Here is a 20,888-nt window from a genome sequence, read left to right as displayed (position 1 = left end):
GAAAGTCTCCTTTTCCTTAAATTTCTTTCTGATGGTAGGGTTCTTCTGACAGCTGATGTGGCAAAATAAAGCCCCCCCCTAGCCCAGAACCCCGGGAATTAATTTATAATTTGCAAGTCAGCATCAGTAAAAAGAGGGTGAGGTGGTACAACTTCTGTAACTACACCTTTGAACAAATGTTGTTGACAAATAAAGAGAGAATGTCATCTATCTTTCAACAGCACTTAATTGGCACCTACTGCAGTTGTTTGTTGCTTAAATACCACTTACTCATATATTGAAGTAAATTGCAGTATCCTTTAATGATGTAACCAATACATCAGTTTCACATTTAAGAAACATGTCCCTATATAATAAGATTTCCTATTACATACTATATGTATTTAACAATTGCATCATGTAAAATTAATCTGATAACCTATTACATGCTTACCCAATATCTACATATTCTCTTTGCTTTTCTTGTAATTTTCTTCTTTTAAAGGCCAGAATATTTTTAACCTGCCACTTCTTTATCAAAACAGTTAAAAGAATTTCAATACACACTTCACATTCTATATAGTTATGTCATAAATACTGACTGCTGTGTCTTCTAAATTGTGTTCCAAACACCCAACTTAGATCTTATAAAAGCTCTTGCCATTTCAGCTTTAGAGGGATGTCATCAGTCTTGACAGCTGACTGATTTGGATCTCTGGCTACTGCTAGATGATTATATAAATTGTGCTAAATGTAACTTTATCCATTATTCTAAAATCATTAAGCTGCAGGATTTCTTTCTGACATACCCTTTACTAATTTTTCCACTGGTCTTAGATTCATGGTTTGGGAAGGCAAAGGAATATACTGGGAGATATCCTTCGTCATGATCTTCTGAGACATGAGGGAAAATTGAACATCATTTACATTTATACTAGATAGTTAATTTGCTACAGAGCACTATTATAGTCAATTTTTAACTTAAAATATTCAAAAAGGTACCAGATAATCTTTTCATATAAGTCCTGGTTTATTTACATAGCACAAATTCTACCGGATTTTGCTTTGGCTGATTTGGAGATGCATGTCTGCAAGGTAATACAACTTCTTACTAGTTCATATAAACCTACCAGTTCAGAGAAAACCTACCAGTTCCTATAAACAATGGGCATACACTGCTATTTACAGCATTTCCCTAACTGTCACACAAGAACATATACTATGGAGACCTTAAGATATTTTGCTCATTCAACCTTAGGAAAAGAAAATCTCATAATGTTAAATTCCATAGAGTTTGTAAGAACAAAGATTTTGTTGTGATACATCTACTGTGATGACAGAGTGTGTTCGCTGCTGATAAAGGCAGGCAGATTGCCAGGATTATGTGTGCAGATTAACAAATGCAGATTCAAAATGTTCTTTTGTACTAGACCGGAGCAGCTGCTGCATTTTGGGGAGTACAAACTGTATTCCTTCAACAGTCAGTGTGGTTTTGTCCCCTTGTTGCTGTGTGTATGTACTACACAGAGCTGGTAGTGAAGCTCTCCTTATGTTTACATGACAGACCCATACCTCCTGGTAAAAGCTGCTCACTATATTCCATAATAGGAAGAAAGCAGTGCTCTTCAAGTCACTCCCTGCTACAACCATGTAAGATTTTTAGCTTTCTGCTATCCAGTACAAGGGTATTAAGAAAGATTTCTCTTCTTTACCATAATTCAAACAAACTGATGAAGAAATTCCTTCTAAGTAGTCTGTAAAACAATTCACAGATACATCTTTTCCTAATAGCTCAGTTACTGTGCTCCAAAATATACTTAACCCAGTAGAAGTAACCTAAACATTTATTTAAATAAACCTTTCCACATATTTAAAGATAGAAAGAAAGTTCACAGCCGCAAACCAACAGCCAAAAGCTGAACTACACTACATATAACAGTGCTATTGAAAGAGGAAGAAAATGTTCTTAAACTGTGCTTAATAAAATAGTCTTTCTTTCAAGGTTAATGAAAATACTTCCTGACCTTTTTAGAAAGCATTTTCTACGTGGTATCTGGCATTCTTTACGGACTTAATTTATGACATATTTCTTTCAAAATTTGTTCTTCCTTTTAACTAGTTTTCCTTTTGTGCTTCAGGAGTGGATTTTGGTCTGTTCTCAGGTGGCTGTTTTGGGGTCACCACCATCACCCCCTGTTTCTCCACCTCTCCCTCCCCACTTCTCCCCCCCCCCCCCCCCCCCCGGTAAAAGCAGCACAAGATGAAATAATAGCTAAGAACACAATCAGAAGCTCTTTGATTCAAAACTTGAGTTTGTTCAAGGCAGAAGAACAACAACTATTTTGCAAGGAAATGAACAAGATAAACAACAGACAATAATAATGCGTTTCATTATTTTCTCACAAGAGGCATGAGACTTGACTTTGGGAGGTACTACCTTCTCTTGAGGTGCATTTAATTTCCTGTCATTATTCCAAAAGCAGCAGTTTGATTTAGTAGATCATGTATGTCAGTTGGAAGACGTATTGCAAAATTCTCTCCTCATTTTAGTAAAAGATTAAATGTAGTTACCACAATTTTACATTAGAATAAGCATGAGAAAATGTGCTGCTATTTGTAAACATTTCCTACATTCAGCTGGCAAATGCCAATGTAAGGCCAGCTCTATATACATCTGTATCCATTGAGGATTTTATGGCAGTTCTGAGAAGGTACTTTCAAGGCAATTCAAGCATCATTGTTTATTCAATAGCTCTGTATAACTGAAATCAACCCTACAAGAATTGTTAGAAAGAACAATCAGATTTAGCTACCTTCTAGGCAAGAATTCTCAGTAATACAAGTTTGAAATGCCAACTACAGTGCTGGAACCCTAAGACCGAAACACTACACAGATTTTTGTATTGAAATTAAGGATGCTGGAATAAAAAAAAACCCAACAGAAAACCCAACTAAAATTAAAGCAGAGAAATCATAGAAAGCCTTAGGGTTTTTAGCATTAGAGTTGCTGGAAAGGACCAGGAAAGCCTCCCTCCATTGTATTCTTTATAGACACAACTTGGTGTCAGGAGCTTTGCTACCTTCCACATTAGTTGCCACATTTGGTGCACAAGTTGAGCAAACAGCATTCCATGAAACCCAAAGGATGTTGCAGAGGCCTTTGTGGTTATCTCAGTCTTCCACAAATTTCTGATATGGATATACAGAAGTACAACAAACCCCACTATAACTCACTGATAACCTGTATGTTTTGCACTCACTGAATGCTAGACAAACATACTGTAAAAAACATCCCAAGACACTGCTTCTATTTACATGACACAGGAAAAAAAGCATTTTCTACATACAAGAAAAACATAATTAAATACAAGCAAAACAAAATACCCAGGCTATGAGTCAACAAAAATTGCTTGAAAAAAAAGCTAATAGGACATTAAGTTCTAAGTTAAAACGGTAAGTGCAGAATGAACTCTGTGGAGAGCTGTAGCAGTTACCATGGCCCAACTGTGAACTGGCATCTTGTGTGTGAGGGAGCCTGGTACAACATTACTGCAGCAAACAGGTGTTTGTGCAGTGCTAACTGAAGTGGGATGGTATATTTGACACGGTAAGTCCAGCAAAAATACTGGATCCCTGTTTTCAAGCAAATGAGAACCTTACAGGGAATGTATGTGAAGAGACTAGAAATGGAACAAAAAATATGGAACCTCTAAAGATTACGTTATCCCAGCCCAAACCCACAGTAGACTGGTTCTACACAGCACATCAGACTCACTGAACTTCTGTTTCACCACTATATTTGCTTATTACATTATTTTAATCTTCTGTGAAACATACTACTATCAAAGATGATTATATATCACAAGGCAGTTAGAATCTGGTGCTTTAACTAACAAATTATGGTATCTATGGGCTCAAGTCAAGTAACTGCAAATTCTTTTTATGTGTCTTCATCTAACAACTAATTTACAATAGCATGGAATGGAAACCTGTTGCATCATGCCTAAAACCAGAAAAAAAAATTCTTCAGGGCAGAAACCACGTCTTACTTCTTTGTTCTGTGAACTGCTTAGTACACGTTGTATCGCTTTCCAGAGTTAAAGGAGCTGTACAGCCTGGAAGTACAGGGGCTGTAGCATGTAGCTGCAAGTAACCAGGTGAGCTGCTGCAGCCCTTCCTCAAGGAGAAACACACTGCTGATGAAAGGCACTGTCATTTCCAATGAATGCAGTCTGCCAGGGAGACCAAAAGTCTGGACTGCAGGATGAGTTAATCACTTACTGTCTGTTATCTTACCCAGAAGGAGAGCCAGGTTCTGACTGTGGGTACATACACACCTAGCACTATCAATCCCCCTGTCCTCCAGCCTTCCACAGGAGTTTTGCCAGCCGTGATTAACTTCACAATTAGTTCTGCACAACAGAAAAGCAAAACTGGTGCAAAGGTCCCCGGACTCGTCTCTGCTCCCTCTTCAGGGTATTCACTTCAGTCACCTCTTCTCTAGTCCTGGGAAATGAGTACCCCATGGCAAGTGGGCTACCGTTGGTGTGATCCTAGAGCCCAGCTTCCAGGTTACATGCTCAAAAAAACTGCATTTGTGCTCCCTGAGATGCTGCCATATTGCAAACCACAAGAGCAGTAACTGGAAGAAACACAGATATTTGCCTCAAACCTGCACTTCTGATGACTACTAACTAGCTAATACAGGCACACCTAATTGTACCTCAGTTGTAGTCCAGATTCACAAACTGCTACAGCAAAATTATTGCCAGACTTCATCACAATTGACATCTTCAAGGAAGAAGGTAATTTACAGCTAAATGGACAAACAACTTAGATGACAGCACATTACTTTTTATATTTAAACCCCATGCACACAAAAAATGTCTCAGAATTAGGAAAATAGCAATTTTTATTCCTACTAGCTATTACGGACTTATTGCTGGGGTTTTGCAGGAGCCTCTCATTCCCTTTCCATCTTGGCTGAAAATTGTAGAATTTTATGAAGGATTTAGGTGTTACTTGATTAATGACAGTAATTATACATGGGTGCAAGTTTAAACTAGCTGCTCAGCTGGTTTACTTTCTTGCAACACTTTTTCTGAACTGAGACTTCAATTTTTTAACAAAAGTTATCCTTTTTGATTATATTATGCTTAGCATGGCTTTTATACTTTTCCACTCTGAAAATATACAAAATATTTGTATGGCATATTTTCTTGGATATAGTATTTATACACAGGGTATTCCCTAACCTTTATCTAGTCACTAAATTTTATTTAAGAACTAAATATCTTAAAATGCCTTGCAAGTTAATGACTGTTTTTTGTAGTCAGCTGAGAACGTTCTATCAATATACAATAATAAGCTTAGAAAATAGATTTTTCTGGTGAAAATTTGGTAAAAGTCTGTAACATTACTGTATCTCTCCAGCCCCTAACAACATTGGTTTTAAACAGATATTCAAGATTTGACATTATTACCCCTCAAGCCAGAAAATCGGGTAGTTTTGGCCCTGTCACATTAGGGACAGAAGTCCACTGCTGGGGTAGTTATGCAGTATCAGTTTCCCTGCAAAGTGAACTGAGATGCCGATTTTTTATTCCTTTCCCCACATGGTAGAAGTGCATTGCAGGGACTTGAGAGAAGGAAAGCATTTCTTAATTCCTCTCTGAATCTGTTTATTCTTCCCTGCACTTGAAGCAAATTGAAAGCGACCATATGAATACCAAGTGATCAGCCTGATTAAATATCAGAATTCTTGTAAAATGATTTGGCATGGAAAATAAATTATTCAGTTAATATAAAATTCTTGTTATAATGGAGAAAGTTTTAGAAAAGCCTCCTCTGACTTATCCTGTACGAAGAAATATATATGTTTTTAAAACAAAGAGATCCAATGCTTATATGAGTAAAAATATGAAAAAATCCAAATTGCCTTCCTCTTTTGTATTTCACATTTGAAGGCTTAAGTCAGTTTGGGTTATGAAGGAAATACAAAATTTAAAAAAATAAATCAGCGTGGAAAAATAAATTTAAGCTTGACTTGAACAGTGATCTATGCATATTATAGCTGAAAGCATTAGAAAACTATTGCATCATTATCAGAACCGTGCTGAATTCTTCAGCTATTTCTGATTTCTATAGCAGGTCAAAATCTCACATTTCCATATGGGAGTGCCTGCTGAAGACAGATTTGGGGGTTTTTTTATGCATTGGAACTTGCCAACTGACATAAATATCTTTGCAAAAATTTTTAAACTTAGCTTCCATAAACTTCTTAAATATCAGATAATTCCTTTTGTACAGAAGTATAATTTCCAGGAGAAAAATACTCTGGTTCTTGGTTCAACACTTTCAATTCCAAGCTCTAGACTATTTCTGCACTGTCTGAAGTCTAGTATAGCAGAGCCAAGACCAAATAAATTTCAACCAGAAGAGAAATAACATGGTATTTGGTTCTTTTGCTCTCCTACACCTATGTATGTACACACACAGAGAAATACACGAACATAGCATTGGCAGCCTCTCAGATACTAATGCAGCCAAGCCAGTCATGACTAAACAAGCAAAGTGCTGTCTATCCTGACTCCAGCACAAAGCAGCACATCCATTTGCTAGACTTTTCAAGAACTTAAGTATGTAAGGTGCCTCCTAGAAAAGTTCAACCTAAGAAAGAGAGAAGACCAAAATGCCTGCTTTACTAAATAGTCACATGTGAAGTAAGCCAACAATTAATCCCCACAGATGTCACTGTACAAACATCCAGTCCAAGGAATTCCAAGTCTGTTGGCCACAGCTACACATGTTATAATACACGTGTAAAATTAAAACATTCCATACTCAAACCTCTTTCCATAATTCCATTTTATAATATAACTTGCCCCTTTTCATCTAGGGAAAGTACAACACATCTGAGAAGATAACAAGAAATATCCTCTAACAAACACCAACATCTTTCTCCTATTCCTGGGGAAGACAGGCTAGCAAAGGGAAAGACAACCACACTATTAAATTGCTCAAAATTACATTTTACATGGGTTTAACACAATCTGGTCTACTAGAGGAACATATGTGTTAATTACATGGGAAAACTTCTGTTCTACATAATTGAAAAAGAAAAATTATTCCATGCTCTAAAACAGGATATACATTTAAATTTGTAAGACTTTTAGAAACTGTGACATATGGAATAATAGGAAAAGGTACTGGAAGACATCAAGAGAAAAGACTGTCACTACTGCAACAGCCAGATTTGAAGCTCTCTGCCAACTTTACTAATAGTACAATAAGGAAAACGGTTGAGGCTTTCCAATTAAAATATAATGCTGCTGCTATGAACTTGCGTAGGAATGAGAGCATGGTTTGACCAAGTAAAACTCTTGGGCTCAGGATGTTAGTACTGAGTCTACAGTTTCACAGCCACTTTTTTGCTAGCAGTTGTTTAGGACAAGGCTGTGTTTCTGCCCAAGCCAGTTGCGTTCTCTGTCCTTGTCACAGCCCAGCTACCTGTCAACTGACAACAGCAACAGTGCACCCATCTGTTACTGGTACTGGAGTGGGGACCAGCGCCCCGGGCACAGCAGGAACCTGGGGCTATCAACTGTTATGATGTTCATGTGTCAATAACTACCTGCTGACTATGCCTAAACAACACAGCAAAGAAACACACAAACAGCCCCACAAGCATGGGGGAAATAAATTAATATTGAAATGCATTTTATTACTAAAACAAAGATCAGCAAACCAAACTAGGGAATACTGACACTTTTTTTTTTTTTTCAACTGACAACTCTGGAAAGAGATGACTCTTACAACTACTCTAGACAGAGATCAAATTAAAAGAATCAAATGGGGAAACCAGAGGCTCATAAATGCAAGTGAGTAACCTTATTTTCCTTCAGAGGCAAGAACAGAATGAAGTTCTGTAAAAACATAAACAGGAAGTTTGTTTGTTAAATACTTTGACTTCTGTGAACATTAAGAACACTCCTAAACCACCCACAAATATTGCATGTGTCCTGCAAATTTTGCATCACTTAGAAACATAGAATTATTTAGATTGGAAAAGACCTCTACAATCACCATAGCTATATTAATTCCCACACACCTTCATTCTGGCAGCAGCTACAGGTCACTGCCCACAAATACTTCGTTCACTTCATTTATTCTCTAAATTAAGTATTAAATATAAACATAAAAAGGTGAACTTTAAAAATATTTCACTTTAAACATATTAGCATCTTATTCTATCATACTGCCATTTGCTAAACAAACATATGTAGACATCCTTTTTACAGTTAATTTTTTATAACACAGCCCCAAACAAAGAAGAAAAGCCATTACTTAAGAGCTTACTAATAGAATCATTCCTCAGTTGAACTAATGTTTTAATTAGCAGTTGTATAAAGCAAAGACATATTATTAAAAGTATCCATGAAAAAATACCATTGTTGCATGTTTTACATTGACTTAATGTGCAACAGGTGACTATTCAATGTTATTAGGTTAAATTGCCTACCACCAAAGCCTTTTTTTTTCAAGCTTTTAAGCAAAGATTTCTGCCCAAGAAAAATGTTTACAAACTTTTCTAATACAGACATATTCACTCACAGTCAGTGCTGTAAAACTGAAATCAAAGTGATCATATTGTCACTGCTATATTTAAAAATGTAGCATTTGAACTAAGCAGGAAGATAGGTGTGTTCTAGCATTAATACAGAAGAAATACACCTGCACTGACAGCTAATGAGAAGAAAAAAAAAACAAACCAAAACAATTATAAACTTCCCAGTAATGAATCCTATTGAACTCTTGACAAAAATACTTCAACATAATGATGCATTTTTAAAGACAGATCTGTAGGTATTGGGACTACACAGAGAGAAGAGATGTAACACACAAGCTCTGAACACTCACCATCTGAATTGGTTTTTTGTGAAGATCTCGTTCAGTCACCAACTTCTCTTGGTCAGTGACATAAAGGCCTTTTTGTGCCAGGGCTTGTATAACAGCATCATGACCTAGAAGTGGTTTTGCAGCATCACTCTTGAGAATAAGGCTCCCAGCACGACAGTAGAGCTCGGCAGACAGCAGCAAGTTAACAACAGGTGGTTTAATGTGCTCTTGGTCATACTGGTCTGTGTAAAATGGTTCTCGTAGTTCTTCTGGAACATTTTCTACAAAATAAAAAAAAGCACAAGTCAGTATCAGAAAGGACAGTTGGAGTATTAGGGGATTTTTTAAAAACTATATATGAACTCAAAATTATGTTCAAGAAAGCATAATCAAGGGGAGGCCAAAGTCTCCACCAGCAATTATATTATAAAATACTGGGAAAAATTTAATACAATGGTAATATTTGAACTATAAATAGAAACTTCAGAAAAATTCCAAGTGTCTCACACTGCAAAGGCTACAACAGACCAACCTGTGGTTTCACAGCATCATTACATTAAAATTTCTTGGCTTCTCCAAATACATGCCCAAACATTCTCATTTCCTTTGGCATAACATTATATAGGTCAGACATATAAAGGCAGAGCAACACCCTTTTAAACTCTGGACTTTATTACAATAACAAAATGGAACTGAAACATTATGTTTCAGCACAGAATAATTCAAGACAAAAAGCAGCCTTCTAGTTTCCATGTATGCAGGAGCATTTTGATTATTATACTGTCTATTTCAAAGGTCATGCATCACAGAATGATGACAATCCAGCAGTTAAGCATAAATATATGGGCTTTTAACTGAAATTAGAAGAATGGAGAAGGAAGAAAAAATATTATCAGTTTCTTTCTGAAAAAATACTGAGTTCTTATTGGCCTAGTTGTGTTACTGACTTCCCTTAAAATTGTGGTTTTCCTCCTTTTTCAGTGAGCTGGCTTAGCACCCACAGAAAGCTACGCAAGATTTTGTCAAATTTATGCTGAGATTTTAACTCCAAAATTAGCATTCCAGGACAATCCAACAGTTTTTTCAAATACTGTACATAACACAATACAGGCAGACTATATTTATAATTGTCTACCACAAAAGTAATAATTAAAAATGAATTAAATATAGTACTAGATCAAATTAAATTAGATCACGAGTCAAGTGGAAAATAACTTTCAGATTTTCAGGCGTACACACTGCAAGATGTTCCATTTTCCTGCTGGAAGAATTTCATTCTCTATTGTTGTAAAATTAGTTAAGCCAACAACATTTATGGGATAAAGAGCATGTGATTCTTTTCCCAAGTCCAAATGGAAAAAGCCTGTTTAATTGCTAGAAGAAAAGATAAGTGCGTAGGAGAGCAGTGATGCAACTCTAAGTTCCTATTCCCTTTGCCTTCAGCTGGATAAATGGCTAAACAGACAAGGTTTGAATCAGTCTGGAGTAAACAGCCCAGTAAGGGTGGAGCAGGAGAAGAGAGAAAGAACAGAACATGCCATCACAAGATAATGACAGACCATCTTCTTCCTCATACATATTCTATTGCAGTTCATGTGCTTCCATGATGGGCTTTGGAAGGTGCCAGCTGCCTTCTAGTTGTGAAAGAAGATATGCTTTATAGAGTGCAAAAAGTGAAAGAAATATTAACACATTCCTTAAATGCCAGAAGGATAGTAGGAAAGGGTAAGCTATTGCTGATTCTTTTCCCAATTCAGAGTATCAAGTGAAAGAGAGGTACAGTTTGTAATTTGCTTAAACCATGAGCCTACATTTGGCAAGAAAACTGACAGCTCTGCTTTATAATACAGATCAAAATATACCCTCAGCACAACTACTCTGCCCTTTAAAACACAAATCTAATGTCTAACAGACCTACTTTTTTACAAGATGATATTAAAACCGCTAACAAAAATATCTCCCAGTGTCAGGAAATGACATTTCCATCTTCTCTTCCACTTCCCAAATTCTAACAACTAACTACAGGATCTAGAGTCATCCAGTCCAACAAAAGGCATTTCTAACTGAGGATCTCAGAGCTGCTAGATACCTGCTTCCCCAGGTATTGTTTTCATCTATCTCAAGTCTACCTGACCTTCTTTCTTTTCCCTCTTTGTCCACACATTGTCTATTTAAACATTAGGCTTGTTATTTCTGAAGTCCCTAATGATCCATTTCCACTTCAGTATCAGGAGCTCAATTCTCATCAGGACTTTATCCTCTGCAACTCCAAATGCCAACTCTTAAAGCATCTTTATGCTATTTCTTCAAGATAGAGAGGATTAGAAAACATTTTTTGTAAGTATCTCACAATGCTCACGCAGCAGATTTTGCTTTTGAAAAAACAGAAAAAAACCCCACAACAAAAACCCAACCCAACCAACCAAATAAAAACCCAAACCAAAATCCACACACCAATGTTTTGAAGCAGATGAGAATTTAAATGGGGATGGGAGGAAACAGGGAGGAACCGATAAAGCCATTTTTAATTTCTCAGAAGATCTAAAAAAGCCTCATTCCCATATGAAAAAAAACCAAACTCTTGAGGCAAGAGTACTTAGCTACACATAAACAGAAGTCACATACTCTGTGGTTCAGATTCACTGAAGACAATGACAGATTTCAAGTCTGAAAATTTGAGCCAGAAGAGAAATCTCAAGACAGTAAATAACAAACTCAATGCCTGTTATTTCTTGTCTTCTGTATCACTGAAGCACATCCTAAAGTGACAAGATGCAATAAATGCATTTATCATGAAAGAATGACATCCACTGCTGGGATTTAGTAATTAAAAGCTCAATACAGAAAAAAAAAAAAAATCGACATTATGACTAGCAAAGGCAAATAGAATTATTTATAAAGCTTAGTTCCGCTTCTGAAAATACAGAAAAAGACAAAATGACATGTATGCCATTTCTTTTACTTCATTGGTGTACACAAAAATAAATCTGGAAAAAAACCTCATTGGTCTTTGTAAAAATATAACCAGAAAAGAAATGTATTAGAAAAATAGAATACAAAGGGCTAGGAAGAAAAGCTGTGGCTGCAGACACATTCTGAATGTATAAAAAGTGTGAAAGCATACAAACAAGGAATCTCTGGTGCAACAAGATTAGAATTCTTTACAAAAATTCCTGCCAGAGTTCCCTCTGCACAGGCAGAAACACGGGAATTTCCCCCACTCCATAACATATATTGAACTGTTTGATACCAGAATAGGTCTTGATAGAAGATTCAACCTGTGTTCTCATGTTAGAGTTTAAAAAGAAAACAAAAAACCCCCACAGAGATAGGTAACAGACAGAGAAAACTCTATCTCAGAGTAGAAGTCCTTCCAGAATTGGCATGTGCTGCCTCTGGAGTCTTGTGGCAGGGAATTATTTCAAGGCTACATCCAGTTTTCAGCAGATTATCAGAACAATCAGTAGGGTCAAAAGCCTTTATTACCAATTCTGTCAGGACTAGAGATTGTTAAACAGGCTCTGTTCAGTAGAGAAGAATCTTAACACTAATCCCCGATATGTGCATTTTACCAGTCATTCCTTTGCCCAGCTGACAAGAGGAATCTTTCAGATTAAACTCTGAGGTAAATGACCCGTGTTAAAAGAAATACCTTGTTGCACATATTGCCATAAAGTACCATCTGACCTTGAAATCCGTGGTAATTACGTTAGAGGGGTATCCTGCTGGACACATAAAATGCAGGTGAGACCGGGATAGTGGGTGCAGTGCTGGAGAGAAGGTGGAAGATCTACCTGCACTCTTCCAGCACCAACAGGTTTTGGAAACGTGGACTTGGACAAAAGGCAGTGGTCACAGGCTGATGCAAGGAAAAAGTTTTTCAAGAGAGACCACCAGAGTATAGGTACAGGTTGCCTGGGGACCCAACTGTGAAACCATCCACAGGGACTTTCAAAACTGTGGACAAGGCCCTGAGAAACCTCTTCTAACTTTGAGGCTGCCTCTTCCTGGAGAAGGAGACTAAACTAGATGACCACCCTATTTTTTTCCTAGAACTGTGAACAGGACCACAAATTTTAATTTTGGAAATAATTCTGACATTTTGAATTTTGTGAATATTGTACTATGAAGAGAATAAATGAAGCTAATGGGCAAGTTCAACACACAGAGATAGGAACAAAAAAGTATAATACCACATTAGCCCAAAACTGTAACTCAAATTTAACAATCAGGCTAACTTCAAGAAAGTAATCAACATATCTTCAGGTAATTTTTCATAAATAATCAAGGAATCAAGAGTCCTGCAGATGCTCTTTTTAGAGAAGAAAAAAAAATTTAAGAATTAAAGGGCTTATTCAAAGCTTTAAAGCAAACACAGGATTATTATTACTCCCTGTTGTGGTTTAACCCCAGCCCCAACTAAGTGGCCCAGCTTCTTGCTCTTTACCCCCCTTCTCCCTGGTGGGATGGGAGGATAGGGAAGAGAGCTGGAAAAAGGTAAATCCTGCAGGCTGAGATAAAAACAGTTTAATAATTGAAACAAAGTAAAATTATTATAACAATAATAACAATGAAAGGGAAAAAGAGAGAGAGCCCATTCCCAAGCAGCAATCAGCCCCCTCCCAGCCAACTCCCCCAGTTCATCCTGAGCACAACAGCCATGGTTTGCAACATCCCTGTGGCCAGCTCAGCTCAGCTGTCCTGGCCATGCTCCTCCACAATTCTTCCTGCACCTCCTCGCTGGCACAAGGCTCTGAGAAGTCCTTGACTTAGAGAAAGCACCACTGAAGAAACAACTGAAACACCAGTGTGTTATCAACAGTGCTCTCACACTGAAGCCAAAACACAGCACTGCACCAGCTACCAGGAAGAAAATTAACTCTATTCCAGACAAAACCAGAACACTCCCCACTGTGAGAGAGAAATGCAACTTAATTTTCCATTTAAACAGACCATTTTAAAGGGAAGGAATGGTCTAAAAATAATTCATGCATACCACTACTGAATTTACTTTTAAAAGTTGCTTTATAAAAAACCCTCTCTGCTCAGATAAGTAAGAATTACTCCTTGGAAGACAGTATGAATTCCTCCTTTGGAAAAAATTACTTGTATTAGTGTGAAAAGTCTAAACTTTCTTTAAAAACAAATTGCTTCTTTGGTAAAGTTTCCATGCTTCTACACAGATGAATACAATCCTTTACACACCTATTGAGTTTTTCAAGTTTGTATCAGGGAATGATTTCAGATTTATGAATGTTTGCCTTAAGAATGTCCAAAAGCTTAGAAGTCTTTGTCAACATGGTCTCCATGTTGTTTGTTTGTTTTGGGTTTTTTTAATTCCTGAGGATAATATAAACAAGTTAAAATATTTTACCATGGGCTTTCTAATTAAAAGATGGGAGCCACAAGGCCACATTAAGTCTCAGCCTAGAAAACTTCCTCTCTAGAGCTTACTGACATCAATGCACAAAGACATTAAGAAGAAAAAATTATTTGCAGAAGACTGAGGTTTAAAACAGAATTATTTAATGAAAATTCTAATATCTTTAACCACTTTCTAGTCCAAACTAGTAGATGAATATATGTCAAATCTTAATGGACTTGACAGTTTTCTGCAGGTCAGCAAAAGTATGCTTTTGCCATGAAGTAACCGTGCTGTTACCTCATTCAGACTCCCACTTGCCAACAAGGATTCTGGTGGCACATTTACAATCTGGGCACAAGACAGCAGAGCCTGCACAGAAGTCAGGAGTCCGAGAATTGAAAACAGGTCAGAGAAGAAAGAATTATATTATTTAACTTCTGATGAATTTTTGTATTGGACTCAATAGAACAGAGACATTTCAGTTTACTATTTTATTTTGGAGACACCATCAAGAAACAAGATTTTTAATCAGGAAGTGGAAAACAAAATGAGAGAGTAGAAATTACAAAATCATTTTTACTTTTTGGTTTGTTTAATCAGTCTGCCACTTCATTGTTCTTGGCTAGCAGGGTGTAGGTGTACTTCTGTCTAGAGACAAGTATCTGAAAGGCCAACCTCTATAAATTTACAGCACGCTCAATTTCAGTATAACCATTTTTAACTTTGTCCACCTTGCCAAGCTGAACTTGAGAGATTCTTGAATTTACCTTCACAGAAATACATCAGAACTTACATCACAGAATAAACAGATCCTCCCCTCCTGCCTCTAGATTCCACAAAAATAGACCATTATCCACTGCTTCAACAGCTGTTCTGCACTTAAAAGGGATTCCTCATTCAAAAAAAGAAACAAAAAACCAAAAAAACCCCAAACCAAAACAAACAAAAACACCAAAAACAAACAAACCAACCAAACAAGCCCCAAACCTTTTAAGGAAAAAACATGCAGAGACTCTACTTTCATAGCCTAAACAGTCTTTAGTTATTCTTTGAACACAGAAATCACGTAAGAAATGCTCTATTAATTGTCACACTATTTGTCTATCCCATCCAATATTCTGTCTTCAGTAGCACAACAGGAAGTGCTCCTCACAAAACCTACAAAATGTATCTGGTACTGGCATTTCTTATTAAAATGGGAGGATTAGCATCTAATTTACTAAAACCTGTGTACTGATTCAGGTTTTAATAAACAAAATAATGACTTAGAATTAACCCTGGCAATAAGGGGATCAATTTTCATTAACATAAACGCCTTCAGAACTTATTTTTGGGAGAGGCAAGTTATGAGAAATGTAAAGATAATAGTATAATTATAATCCTATCTCACCCAGCTAGCACCGTGATGACTATTATAGACAAGTTATGATTTAAATAGCCTATGGAGTATGGAAAAAACTCTTTCAGAAATTTAGAGATGAACATTTCTTGAACTATTACTAGGCTTTATTAAGCCAAGGAAAACTTTTTGCCAGTCATAAGTAGATAGAAGTGAATGGACACATCTTCTTCGGTGTCTGGCTTACAGGTTCGCTTAGTGTAAGACTGCTTTTAACTGAATAAAAGAAAACATATTGGAAACAGTTAGAACTATACAAATCTTACATTTGGCAAATAGATTTCAAACACTACATTTCAACTCTGCAGCAGAAATGTTTATTACTACCACCTAATCCAGTAATAATGTATTGTCCAATTGTTCAAAATAAAAAAGAAGGGGGAGGAGGAAGAACTCACTCTACTTTTCTTATGAAGTCTTGAGAGTTTTTCACTTCTATCCTCATTTTCCAGAATGATCACCAAAACAATCATTCAGAGCTCTCAATTAGCAGAGCAAGTAGTTAAAAGTTACTAATTTCAGGAGTGGAATTGTATCCAGTTGTGCTCATTAAAATCCACCAGCTAGCTGTAGAATGGAAATTACGTAAGATCTCATATTGAAAAAGTGATACATTCTTGATCAATAGCATACAAATAGCCTTCAAGTTTGAGTGAGCCGCCTTTAAACACGGAGTCACTAAAGTAACCCAACAGATTACCCTAAATCATAGGGTGAAGAGGAAAATTTTAAACTATATCTGCAGTAGTAATTGCAATGGTGGTCAAAAAATACGAAGAGAAACCAGGTATAGGGAGAAGAAATATATTTCACCTCATCACCTGAAATTGGTGAGCATTTGGCTACAATGTCTTTGTTAGATCTATTACATTCTGCAGACAAGCACTTACAGCTGTAAAGGCAAAAAGGCTCAAAACAGGCTCAATGGCAGAGTCACTGAAAGAACAGATTCTATACCCCAAAGGAGGTCCATCATGTACTGCCAATACTGCAACTGTCACCTTCCTGATCACCTTCCTGCACATTTGTACATGCACAGTCCACAACTTCAGAGGACTCTGCTAAACCCAACAGATCCAAAAGCTCATACAATTTTACGTATTTACTTTAAAAAAAGTGACCTACAGTCAAACTATGTTACAAGTGTGTTCTACAGAAAGGAGTGATACAACACTTTCCAAGTAAAACATCTCAGTAGATGATTTGTCTAATGCACTGATTTTAGTAGGACTGACTTAAGTATCAATTTTTCAGCAACTATTTTAGAGAGCTGATGGAATCTATAAAAAAAATTTTCTCACAAGAATCTCAAACATTTGTTTTTGGACTCCAAACTCTTCTACAAGGTTTTGCTACTGCCAGACTGAATAAAAGTGAAGAAATTAGGTCTGCCAGAAAAAGATTAAAACATGTTCTGGCCTGCAACATCCAACATAACAGATGAGAGTATTTAGCTACAACTTGTTTCTGTCAGATACACAGCACTCATTTCCTCCCTTCATGGTTCTACTGGCAACATGTGCAAAGAGCAGTAAGTAGCCACACATGAATTCTGAAAACATTAATCATCAGGAAAAAGCTATTTTTAAGTTTCTTGGGTAATATTTAGTTGCAAATTATGCCATTTGTAACCCATTGCTTCAAACGCCTATAAAGGATACATTTAATGTTAAAAAGTATGTGGACTATTTTATTTTCACTTCAGAAAACACAACAATGTTTAGGACAATTGCTCAGGCTTGTGCAGCTTCTATTTAGCTTTTCATTTATGCCTGTCCAAAAAAAAAAAAAAAATCTCATACTAGCCAGTGAAATGCATTACTGTAGCAGAATAATATGTTGCATGGATAGTAAAGCAGCAACAGATTTAACCTGACTTTAGAACTGTTCACATTATTTTCTGAGAATCATACACAGAGATATTCTTAACTTAGTAACTAAAAATTGGATGAAAAGCTGTGTGAAAACCCATTTTCCAAGAGTACTCAGATATCCCCTATCAAATGGGAAGAACATTGCCTTCCATGTACTTCCAGGTTCAAGAACTCATATTTTTAGTCACACTAGACAAGGTTGTAGAGAAGTGATTCCAAGGTACAAAAGGATTGAAAGCACTTTGGAGGACAAAATTATAATTCAAGATAATCTCAATAAGTGGAAGAAGTGGCTTGAAAATAGGATGCAGTTATGTAAGTATAGCTGCAAAGCTGGAACCTATAACAGTACAATTACAAGTTGGGAACAACTGAGTAGGCAGCAGTTCTGCAGAGAAAGATACGGAGCTACAGTGAATCACGGACTGCATGAGTCAACAATTCTAGGCTGATGCAGAAATGGCAAACATCATATTTTAATGAACAAATCAGAGTATTATAGGTTGGAAATATGAAGTAATTTTTTAAATTTACCTTGTACTGGTAGTGGTTTAGCTGGACCATTAGATCTAGATTTAAGTACACAGCTCATGCAAACCAACCACAGGAAAAAACTACATGAAAAACTAACAAAAAAAACCCCCAAACCAACCCTTAATAAGCACAGAGAGCAAAAAGGTTTGACTTACAAAAAAGAAATAGAAGTCTGTTTTGTCTAAATAATATTACAGACATTGCTTTTATTATATGAAAGGTGTTATAAAAAGGTAAGGTGCCCACCATTCTCACAAGCACCAGGAAAAGGGTAAGTAATGGCTTAACAATGTAGCAAAAGACATCAAGGTTTTGTTTAAACATCTAAAGATAAATAAGGTCCAAACTGACTAGCAGACATACTGTGGGATCTCTATAATTAGAGATTGTCAAAAAACAGGCTAAACAAACAACTGTCAGGAATGATGTATATTTAGCTCAGTCCGTCTTTAGGATGGCGGATGGATAACAAATCTTTCAGGGACACTTTCTATTACTATAGCAGACTGAGAAGGCAAAACCTTCACATTCCAAAACAATGAAATCCACTTCTGTTGCTTTAGAAATAAAAAGGACAGAGTAACACAACATCAAGTCATTTTTCAACTTATTCCTATGAAGTAAGTCCCATTATACTTTGAAGTTGAAGGCTAGACTGTCTATACAGTTCATCCAGTTTTCTGGGAAGAAATTTTTCTATACTGAAATGGTTAACTGCCAGCATTGGGAGACAGGGCTGAAATTAAGTATTTGCAGATTTAATGTCTAAGGTCAAACATTCCCCCTTTTATACGTCACACTTGTTAATTTTCCCCCTTTCAGTTACTGCAAGTTGTGTCACTGAAACAATTTCGTTATTACAAAACATTTAATCTGACACGTCCTAACACTGATATATTGTCTCACAGCAAAACACCAAGGCACAAAAACCTACACACCCTCAACACTTAGATATGAATTCCTTCTTCAATCAGTATTTCTTAAACAATTCTTCATACGAGATGCCTTCAATATGACTGCTAATACATTCTTACTCTCATATGGCACCTCACTAATAAGACAACTTCTTTTGACCTGCCTCTATTCTGGCCAAACTCTGTACTTGCAGTTTCACCAAGGACAACAGCAACAATTTGTCTCTTGGTTTTTGTACATAGGTATCAATGAAACACCAAAAGCCATTACTAGTGTTAATGAACAGTACCTATTTCAAAGTCTTTTTGTAAGAGCAAATTCACAACATGTAGCCAAGCTGTATGCACAACTCTGATTGTATTGAAACATGCTTTTAAGACTGTGAAAGCCGTCCACTGAAAGATGTACCCCTTTGATACATAAAGATTTATATTTCTTTAATGGATACATGATTGTAACAACCTACGCTTGTCACTAATCAAAGTGAACTGCATTACTTTGTTTCATAGACGGTAGGGAAAAACCCTTCCCTTCCCCTGCACAGTTAGGGATCTCCAATACTTGAAGGATAAAAAAAGAAATAAGATGTGGCATCCATAAACACACTACCATCGTTTGTATTTCCTCTGTAAAAATGTATATAGCAATAGTTAGAAGACATGACTGAGGCTGTGATCTATTCCCCAGAACTAAAATAATTTAACAAACCCAAACTTCCTTCCTTCTTGGAAAAGGTGAAGGTCAGTTCTTCTGTTTCACTCCAAGTATAAAGGAAGCATTTGTACTGCAGACATGCAAGTCCTGTATACCGTTTGTCCCTACTTCAGCCACAAACTCTTCTTTGAAGTTTCTAGTTATATTAACCTAGTGGAAGAACTGGGACCAGAAACACTACAAACGTGTGTGCTTACCTCTCTTCCTACTGTTACATTACTTGCAGTGTTTAGAGAGCAGATGGACCAATTATCCCCTCTAATCATGTTTCATTCGAGCATCTCAGAACAGACCCAGTAATGAAGAGAAAGAGCAAAGGAATTTGTTTTGGATCACACTTTCTATAGAAAGTAGCAGAAAAGTACCCTGCAAGTGGCTTTACACATCCAATAGAAACTCAACCAATATAAACCAAGACATTTCAACCATAGGTTGAGAATCTGTCAAACTCCAGTAGAAAAAAGTTTTCAGGTTAGAAGTCTGGGTTATATAATAGCACAAGCATTGTACACTCAGAATCCCATTAGTAGATCCTATAGAACCAAGCTACCTAAAAATATAATGATCTCTGAAAATGTTGAATTAAATACTTCCAAGAATTTTCTCTACGATTTTACCTTTCATATCTGCATAGCTAATAAAGGCATATATCAAAATATTACTTGTCCAGGTTTCACAAAGAGAAGTAAGTAGAGTTTATCAACAAGTCTTTATATGGAAACAGTATTCTGATATTTTCTTTCTTTTTGAAGTGATGCACTCACTGAAATTTCACTAGATTCAAGCACTAGATTTAAAAGTGGCTTTTTGGAAGCATCATGTCAAATATCATGAATTCCCAGAAGCATCATAAAGACATGCCTTTAACCCTGGCTAAATATATAATAGCACCCTGCCCCTAAATGTAAGAGGTGCAAAATTCCATAAGGAGGAACCTTTTCCTGTTATTTTACAAAAAACAGAGGCAAAAGTAATGATTTTTGATATGTACCTCACCTTTCAAAATACCACATTCTTTTTAATCCACAGAAAATTAAATTATTACTAAACTACAGCTATACTGAAACCAAAAAACACAAACAATAAGCAAACAACCCCACCTCCCCCCCAAAAAACTAAAAAAAAAAAACAAACCACACCACCCAAACAAACAAACAAACAAAAACAAACAAAAAAACCCCTCAGCTTGGTAAATTTTCAAAACGCCTCC

At 36.4% G+C, this 20,888-nt stretch overlaps 1 protein-coding gene across 4 annotated transcripts in view; it reads right to left on the bottom strand.

The window, feature by feature from the left end:
* The window catches only part of CAMSAP2 (calmodulin regulated spectrin associated protein family member 2), an 82,313-nt gene that overhangs the window by 60,277 nt on the left and 1,148 nt on the right, over nt 1-20,888 (bottom strand). For all 4 annotated transcript variants that reach the window (XM_048312557.1, XM_048312559.1, XM_048312558.1 and 1 more), the window contains exon 2: nt 8,899-9,158. In XM_048312557.1, the coding sequence (XP_048168514.1) occupies nt 8,899-9,158 (260 nt within the window). The remainder of the gene's footprint in view (nt 1-8,898; nt 9,159-20,888) is intronic.

This window comes from Corvus hawaiiensis, chromosome 9, assembly GCF_020740725.1.
Source record: "Corvus hawaiiensis isolate bCorHaw1 chromosome 9, bCorHaw1.pri.cur, whole genome shotgun sequence".
Lineage (NCBI taxonomy): Eukaryota > Metazoa > Chordata > Aves > Passeriformes > Corvidae > Corvus > Corvus hawaiiensis.
The sequence above is the reverse complement of the archived record's forward strand: the minus strand, read 5'-3'. Positions and strand labels throughout refer to the sequence as shown.